The sequence below is a fragment of the Spea bombifrons genome, chromosome 5 (genome assembly GCF_027358695.1).
Source record: "Spea bombifrons isolate aSpeBom1 chromosome 5, aSpeBom1.2.pri, whole genome shotgun sequence".
In the NCBI taxonomy this organism is placed as follows: Eukaryota; Metazoa; Chordata; class Amphibia; order Anura; family Pelobatidae; genus Spea; species Spea bombifrons.
The window spans coordinates 87,958,231-87,967,842 of NC_071091.1; the positions used below are offsets into that span (position 1 = coordinate 87,958,231).

The window sequence follows — 9,612 nt, forward strand, 5'->3', positions numbered from 1 at the left end:
CCCCAGGTTCCTGCCCCTATTCTGTAGCTGTTGGTAATTAGATCATTAAATTCAATGGAAAGCCATAAGAATTGGTCGATAATGTAGTTTACTGACCTGATGCAAAACAAGATAACTAAAGCCCAGAGAACAGAAACCTGACTGCATAAGTGAAGTTAGCCAAGTGCATCGTTAAGGTGCCCCCCACAAATCGTGTAACCTACCATGGATAAGACTTTGTGAGTCTATGGTCCTTAGTACCTGGTGCCAAGTACACTTGCTCTACAAATAGACGCATTAACTAACTTTAAAGAGTTAATTTACAATGTGACCCTGGTCATTCCGCCTTTGTGTCTTCCAAACTCTTATTTTCAGGTGGGTACGGCAAAGGACATCATCCTAAAATAGCCATGTTTAATGGGAAAGCCCTTAGTACCCCAACAGTGATTACAAACAAAACAGGAAAAGTAATGTTTTTACTTAAATATACAAATATTTTGCCAGAACCCATTAGATAGACCATCATCAATCATTTAAAACAACCTCACACAAAGGAAATACAAAACACAAAGCTATATCTAATGAAATAGACTAACATTTATCTTGTGTGTGATGTAACAGATCTGCGGCTCCCGACATGACAAACCCAGTAAGTATTAATTATTACAAAGAGTCTGTATATACGTAGAATCTAAGTTCGATAAAGTAATTCAACATGCGCGCCACAGAGAAACAGTTTAAAAGGTTAATTTATTAATCCAGACAGCAATGATGTTTACAACATTTAATTATTTCTAGAAAGCTGCAATAAAATGTCGTAGGAGGATAAACTGGGAAAAAAAGTGCTGACTTGGTGGCATTTTAAAGCTTCTGCATAAAAGAAGCACCATAAGGAAACAAAAAATGGGGGTGAAACCCAGACGAGAGGGTATCCTCACGGAGAGTAAGATTTATGCAGTGTTTATCTGATTAAACAGTTTATCTTTAATCACTTGGGACATCAATCCATGGATGGCTTCAATTGTGGTTTTGCAGCTGGAAAACAAAACACAAAAAGAATGTTACACGGAAACCAAGCATAGTTTACTGGATTCACGGCGAGGAGTATATCTATCTATCTATCTATCTATCATCATAAATCACAGCAGAATCACAAGGGTAATAAACTCAGGTAACTATAGAATGCCTGCACCGATTTTGATTAAAATGGATTAGCAATCACATTAACTGGACTCCAATACCCATTTAACATGAAAAATGGGTTGGGGTGGACCTTACCTCTTTCCATGATCACCTGAACAATAATAAGATAAATTAGTGCCCCCACCAATACTTTAATAGGCAGGAACCTTCTTTGCACGCTCAGGGCTACTGTATTTAATGGTCACTTACAGATTTTCGCCTGACCCCATTAATGCATGTGCCAACAGACCACCAGCCATACCTGTCTCTGGTTGCTTTGGCCAATTTGTCTTCAGATTTTCTATCATGAGTTTCTAGTCCCAACATAAAGCTACCGCGGCCGAGCTGCGCTTCAGACTGCTCGAGTTTCTCCGACAGGTCGAATACCTGGCCGGTTGTATAATCAGCATTCTAAAAGACAAGAGAAAGAAGAAAAACTATTCTCAATCAGATATACACAGCATGGCGGCTTTCCCAACACCATTCTAGAATGCAAACGCGTGCGAAGGAGAAGAAATGTTCGCGCAGGAGCTTACAGCTTAAGTTACAGATAATGCAATAGTATGGAGGAAAGAAGGGAGATCTGATAAAATTCTATATAAATGTTTCTATAACGAGGAGAAGAGGCCATAATCTAAAAGGAGGAGGGTAGGAGGCTAACGTGGAATGTAAGGAAATTAGTCATCGAGAGAGTAGTAGATAAATGGACCAGCCTCCAAACAGACGTGATAGAGGCCATCTAAACATGCATGAAATAGACATGAATCTATCTTGAAGTCAAGAGTGACGACCAAGATTTGAGTCTTTACAGCAGGTGTAACGGGCCGAACGGCTCTAATCTGCCACCAGATTCTATGTTTAAACACCGACCCATCTCATGTATAGCAAACAGTCTAGTGATAGAGAAACACACCCAGCGCTCATTACAATGTGCAACTACTATATACATGATCTAAACGTGAAGATTACATAGAAGCTTGTTTTATATGTAAGCAGGACCCTCTCTGCCCGACATGCCGGTGTATCGTAGCTCTGTCAGACCCTTCCAATATACAGTATGTATTGTATCATTACTGTATAATTATATAAATAAAAGAACGATGAGAAGAAACGTTATTAGGTATATAATCTGCATGGCTGTTCTTAAAGTATGAAATACATTTTCTCAAAAATGACAGAGCGCATGTCCTATAAATAGTTTATTTCACTATATACTGTAAGTAGCATTGCATGGGCTCACGCAGTGTATAGAACCAAATAATGTAGGATATAAGAAGGTGACAGATCTGCTAAGAGTAACTTTACACATTAGAATGATATGCCGGGATCAGACGGCATCTGATACGATGTTTATGTAACTAAAAGTTGTATCGGGGCAGCCTTGAAACACGCTCGCTGCATGCATGGATGCCGTAGACAATGCTTCGGGATCCGTGGCGGGCTGTTTGCGGAGGCATTAGCGGACATTAGGAGTGTTAGAAAGCTCTGCTTAAACAAACACCGTTTACTTGGGATCATCCGAGCCTGGGAGAGAACGCAGGGATCCGATCACTCGGCACATCTAATACTGTTTGCTGTGACCACAGCAGCCTTAATACACACAACACTTAACTGCTTCTGTCCGCCATTGTCCTCTAATGATGTTTGCATTGTCTGCACATACCAAGCAAGACCTCCTCAAAAAAGGCAGCTGCCCATGTAGTGTACGCCAAGCATTAAGTGAGAGATTACACGTGTTTACACGGCGTACACAGAGCGACAAACGGCTTCTGGACTAGCCCATGGCTAGGAAGAGCCATGCCCAGGAATGCCATGCCCTGTGCAAACATTGTGTGCGTTACGTGAATTCTTCTTCCAGCGCCAATACCGTACTGCTGGTCCACTTGGCGATGGATCACGTGTAACGGCCACGGTGCAGTACAAACTCACGTTGGGTTTTATACAGTAAAGCGAGAGCAGAGTTCGCAGGACATCTGGGGTTCAATCTCCCTCACTTTACTATCCATTATGAAGGGCCAACACTGGCAGGTTTCTCCAGCTAGGAGGGCCAAGATGACCCTGTATGAATGGTTCAATAGGCAAGGGGGATTTCAAGAAGTCCTCCGTTTTAACTATACAAGACTAACCGATGTCTCCTGCAGCAGAAGCTCTCTGGGGCTGGACTTTTATAATAGATAGTGAGCTCAATGGGATTTATTCACTAAATATTAGTTAAAATTATTCACGAGTCTGCTTGAGGTTTGAACTCCCCTATGCAAAATATAGAAGAAAAAAAAAACAATGTGTAGAGAATGGACCAAGCTTGGTTTGACATGTTAATGCGGTTCCAGGATGCGCAAGTCCTGCCGTTACAATCGTACATCTAACATATCAGATGAGAGAAAGCACTGGGCTGAAAGTGAAGTGGATCAGAGAAGTGGAGTATTGTTTCCAGACATCCTAGACCCAATGGGGGGTTTAAATGAGGGGAGAAATCCACACGATACTGAGGGTTAGAACAGGTTTTACACTCTTAAGAGTTATAGTGTTCAGCAAATGTATACATTTAGAGAGAACGGGCAAAGGACTCACGGTAATTGTTCATTTACTACTAATGTGTAGCCACAAGGGATAGCAGATAAATGACCCAACATGAAATGGGAGCCGAGTTAACCAAAGCCTAAAACACAAACCAGGAAAACATAAGAACCTGTTCCCCATTAACAGCAAAGGTTAATTAGTTTGTAACTCTAAGCCGGGGGTTAATAACCAAACAAGAACGCATATGAAATATACCCAAGTAACTCTATAAACACCACATTGTTTTAATCTCATTTAAGAGACATATTACAAGAATAGAAGCTTTACCATTTTATCCAAGGAAAATTAAAGGAATAAAAGATCCGTAGGAGCGGCTTTACTCCACAAAGCCTGAACAGCGCGGCTTTGGATCTATGGCTTTGGGCTACGGTCAAGGTCAGCAGTAATTAGCGGGGCCAGGGACCTGCCGACCCTTTTCCCGAAAATAACGTACAGGGATCTGCTGTTTGCCGTGGGAGAAAAAATATCACTGTATGCGGAGAAACCCAATTCTTGTGAGAGTGAGACGAATAGGATTTTGATGGGAATCAGAGATATGAAGAAAGAATCTGATGCAGGAGTTCCACAAGCTTCAACGTTTTGCAGGTGAAAAAAAAAACAAAAAAACCCACCAAAACACCCACAAACCAGCACAAAAACCCGCCTGTGCTCAGAAATGCCTCATTTGCTATCAATCCATTAATATAGACCTTTTACAGATCATCCCAAAAGTCAGTCCTTTATCGTTTTTTGGGTTAACAGTGTATGTAACAGGCATAACAACAACAACCGTGTAATGTGTGTAGACATCTACTAAACATGCAATGATACACCAAGAAGTGCATTTCGTTTTGGCGATATCACACACCCACATTTACAAGCATCGACCAGCCCTTGAAAACAGCTCTCAACAGAGGCATCCCAGAGACAACAGCCTAGAATCCCACAGATGTTTTAATCGACTACAATTCCCAACATTCTTGGCCACCCCAGCTAGTCCATTACAGGAGATCTAATCTACTATCAGATATAAAGCTCATTTCTATTAAAGAAGCACGTGGGTTGTTTTTTTTTTATATCAGATTAAAAATAAAGCAGAAGGTTTTCAGGCAGCTCCATATTAGCCATTTGTATTCTGTGCTGTATTTTTTGTATAAATGGGACTTCGTCTTTAATGCTTGCCCAAGTAGGTACCATTAGCTCCCTCTAGTGGGGCATTAAGGTAATAACAGTAGAGTCACTTGATTCTTGGAATTTAAGGGTTAAACTGCTTGCTTTGCGGATGCCATTTTTTCAGTTAAGGGTTATTTACTTTACAGGTGGTCACCACCAGGTGTTCTGAATTTTCCCTATTGGGGGGATTCAGGTTTACATCTTGTTGCTACCCGTGGCACGATGTGTCTGATAATGTGACAACACAAGTAAACTTGTATAAATTCCAAATATATTGCAGAAATATAGGCTTAGATGGAAAACAACCCCAAGTAACCAATATTTCCCGGCAAAAAAAAATTGGCCCTGGGTGATGCTGTCTACTTACTGTTAGCAAGCTGGAAGAACTCAATGTATTCACCCAGTACTTATTCCATAGGAGTTCGAGTAACTTGCGATCTAGAGATGATTTGAAATAGGTAACCTCCAACGCATAATATCTGAAAAGCAGGAGACAGATTTTAAGAGCAGGATCACACTCCCATTATCACACTCTCACATTTCCAATAGTATCATCACACACATTCCCAATAGTCCAATATGTAGGAAATATATACAAAGTATTTATTAGGGAAAACCTTAGGATACATTCATGAAGACATACACATTTCCCATTGCTGGAATTACAGGTCGGAGAAGGAAGCCCCGAGAACCATATTCTTATGAGTTAAGCAGCCTAGATTCAAGTGCTTTACATGTAATTGTATATTTTGGCCTACTTGGGGGACATCTCACTCATTTAACTATGCATTATGCAGGGTCAGCTCATCCTGTCCTGCAGGGGAAGCTTACGGGGCCGTGCTTTTTATGATGCAGAGTGAGATAAATAAGATTTGTATTATATTAAGCAGCAGTCTGTCCAGTTGACCCAGCATGGAGTGACTTGTAATGGCCAGAACAAGCACTGACAGCGACACCAGGGATAGGGAAAGCTGGTGGAAGAAAGCAGCAAACTGAAGGGGCTGCAAGAACAGATGGGTAAGACGGTGTCGCTTCTCACAGAGGGGGATGTGGGCTTGAGACTGCTAGAAAGGACTCTAAAGAGCCACTGCGGTGGGAATCAGAAGTCATATGAAGATGTGGCCTGTCAGAGGGGCCGCTGGTTCTGTGTTTGGCTGATTTTTTTATTTTTTTTGGGGGGGGGGTTATTCTTGCTCCTAGGCAGCCCAATATCTCCATACCAAGGAGCAACCTAGTATTTTAGTACACAACACTCATTAAACCCAAAACTCTTCAGTTTACGAGCAGGGAGTAAATCTGCTACCGATCTCCTTTTAACCCCCTATTCAGAGAAGATACTAGACATGTACGTACTGTTTACAGTGGACGCCAAAATCTTCGATTTTGTTCAAAGGAATAGTCTGGTACTCAGACGGACCTTCATCTGGAGGTTTGTAACCCTGTAGAAAATGTAAAAAATTTTTTTTACATTGATTAGGCCAATTAAAAGTAATACCCAAGAAAATCCTATTGTCGCTTGCATACATTTGTTGACAAGTTGTGAGTGTTTACAAAATACACCCCAAAAATGTCTAGAGGCTACTAAATAGAGTATTATATGCAACTAAAATGCGGTTTCTAAAACATATTTAAACTTACCCACCGCCATTCAAAGTATGCAATACGTTACAAGGATATACGTACCTTTGGATAAGTCCTAAAAGCACCGAGGTTAACTTTGCCAGCAGATATTGTCCTGGTTGGGTCAATCTGAAGAAAGAAAGTCTTTTTAATACCCCTCCTCAAACAAATTTATTCTGAAAACCCCCAAAACAGAATAAAGTACTTACTACAACGGCCACAAAGGGTTCTTGGAATTGTTGATTAAGCATCTGAGTGCTGACGTCGATTCCGGAGAGCCAGCAGCCGTAGCCGGGGTGACTGTGGTACCAGCCGATGGCGTTCTCAAGCCTTCCGACCTGCCGAAGAGAAGACAATGGGAAAAGCGTCTACTGCCCTCCAGTGGCAGCACCATTTCTGCCTTCATTTACAATATTGTTATGGGGGGGGATAAAAGCACATGAGGGTTTTTGTGAAAATGGAGGAGAGAAGAGGGCTCCAGTTAGGTTTAGATTATCCATTTGCAACACAAACTGCAGGTAGGACACCGAGATTTAACGGGCTAAATGAACTAGTGGTGTAAAGACGCACGAATATATCGGTATAAACGTATAGTAGCCAACTTTGCTGGGACTGGATTTGATACTCATAAGGAATGTAATAAAAACAAAGTAGGAAAGGCATATTCTAACACTGGAGGGCAGAGGCTTATGTGTAATGAAAGGACGTTTTACTTTGCTAAGAGTGTAGTAGAAACGTGGAGCAGCCTCCAAGCAGAAGTAGTAAAGGTTAATACAATAGAATTTAAAAATGCATGGGATAGACTTGAATATCAACGAAGACAGGTTTTTACAGAAGGAAAAAATGAACGGCTCGAATGTTTCTTATACATTATCAAAGTCTACGTTTCTCTGTCTCTGTTTATTTTTTCTAGAAGCCATGATAATGTAAGCCCATGCACTATATCTACTACTATAAAAACTCCCAGAAGGGGCTAGGTACCAGCAGTGACATAGCCAGGTAGGTATACTGACTTTAACAATAACATACAACACCATTCAAAACATTTGGGGTCACTTAGAAATGCCCTCCTTATTAAAATAAAACATTTGTCCATTAAAATAACATGAAATTGATCAGCGCAGACGGGGTTAATGGTAACGGCTGATTTTTAATGGAATATCTTCATAGGCATACAGAGGCCTTTATCACTCCCATCACTCCCATGTTTAGCGATACAGGGTGGTGTTCGCTGATCCAAGTTTAAGTTTAAAAGGCTGATTGCTCGCTAGAAAGTTTTTTACAATTATGTTACAGCCAGAAATGTCCTTGTTTTTTCATGACCCCAAACTTCTGTGCAGTCGCGTAGCCCCCCCACGCCAGCACACATCCAGAGCCGTACCTGCTTTGCGTTCTCGATGTACGCCGCCATATATTCATAAGCCGCGGCCTGCGCATTCACTCTAGTCTCGGTTCCTTCTACCGGCAAAGCAAAACTGTCCATAATGATCATGGTTTCCCCATCCACTTTTCCCAGCATCAGGCCCATCACCTCGAGATTGCCCCCCGACCGCGCATGCATGACCATCTTCAGCAGAGCCAGCGCCGACACCTTGCAGTACTTGAAGTAATGGTGACTGCAAAAAAAAAAAAAAAAAAAAAAAACATTTTACTGAGTAAAACCATAAAAAGAGGAGTACGGCACCGACCAGTGCACGAAGCCTGCAAACAAAACGCAACTGGGAGGAAAAAATTCTTCTCAGGATACGATATACAATCTTACAAACCTGGAACTTGAGATCATTTCCAACCAAAAGTAGATCTTAAAACCCTTTTTCAATTCATGCGCAGATAAATTAACCATTTATTGGAGTAATGGGGGGGGGTCTACAAACAGCTCATGGCAAAAAACAGACAGACCGCACTCACGTACCTGCACCTAACCTTTGGATAGTGGAGACACGGAGCTTTTGTGCAGTTGTTATTCTTATTAACTGAAACATATAGCACCACCATATTCCGCAGCGCTGTACCAACTGCACAGAACTCCCAAGAGCCACTGTTTACTGCTAGCGCTTGCTTTAAAGATTAGGCGCCCAGCAAAGCTGCCAATCCCCATTTAACGTAACCTGCGTAGGCGCGCTAATCATACCGTATGGAAACGGCCGTTCTATACTTACCCACGAAGACCACCGATTCGTTATCTACCCGCAATACGGTCCCCCACCGGTAAAGAAGAGAGAGCCGGCTAGCCGGTGTTTTACGGTCAGGCCTGTTAAAGATCTCTTACAATCACCGGTAACACGAAACAATACCGCAGACGATCAGAGATATTATTACGGTTACTTCCTTAAAGCGCCAACGTATTCCGCAGCGCTGTACAATCTAATCGGGGCCGTGTACACATACCCAGCAAATAATCATTAATCCATACACACACATGGGGAGATGAGAACCCGGCCCATGAGGGGCCGCCCTGCCTTATCATACTTTTACACAAAGTTCCTGGCAGGAATGGTGGGCCAACAAGGGCTGCGCAGCTGGTGTTCTTACTATAAGGTGGGCATCTGGGTGTAAATCAAACGGCACAGAAAGAGTTAAGAGCAGGACCCCCCTCTCCCCAGTATGTCTTAATAAGTGTTAATGACGTCATTTTAAATGGTCTTTGTTAAAAGATGCTCACTGTCCCCAGCGCTACGGAACCTGCTGGCGCTATACAGAGGGAACGCGATGTTATGTACCACACGGCGGCGGCATGAAACCTCCGGCTCACAGGACGACTTAAATGGCGCTCGTAATGTTATATCTAGTGCCAACGTCAGGCCCTGCGGCCTGGGTAACTTGCGCGTGTGTATGGTTGCCCTCACTGACTCTTGACATAAGACTTGGGGACCCCCAGCCGTCTCCAGCGGCACTGTCACCCTCCCTGTCCCCGATAAATGCCTCACTCTTTGGTCCAGGGCTTGGCCGCCAGGATCTCCTGCTGCTGTTTCTTGTCGTATTTGTATATCTCGTCAATGCTCTGCACCTCCTGCATGTTGTTCGCCATCTCCCAGGTCTTCTGGGCCACAGCGCCACCGGTAGCCATGATTCTGGATGTGAGTGTAGAGACGGACACAA

General features: G+C 42.6%; 1 protein-coding gene across 1 annotated transcript; it reads right to left on the reverse strand.

Annotated features, from left to right (window-relative positions):
- Positions 1-710: 710 nt before the first annotated feature.
- Positions 711-9,612, reverse strand: COPS5 (COP9 signalosome subunit 5). Its single transcript, XM_053466269.1, has 8 exons — positions 9,441-9,612; positions 7,895-8,129; positions 6,723-6,851; positions 6,577-6,642; positions 6,247-6,332; positions 5,261-5,372; positions 1,424-1,572; positions 711-1,014 (listed from the first exon to the last, which is right to left on the reverse strand). Exons 1-8 carry the CDS (start codon positions 9,578-9,580, stop codon positions 930-932), a joined length of 1,002 nt encoding a protein of 333 aa, XP_053322244.1. The 5' UTR covers positions 9,581-9,612; the 3' UTR covers positions 711-929.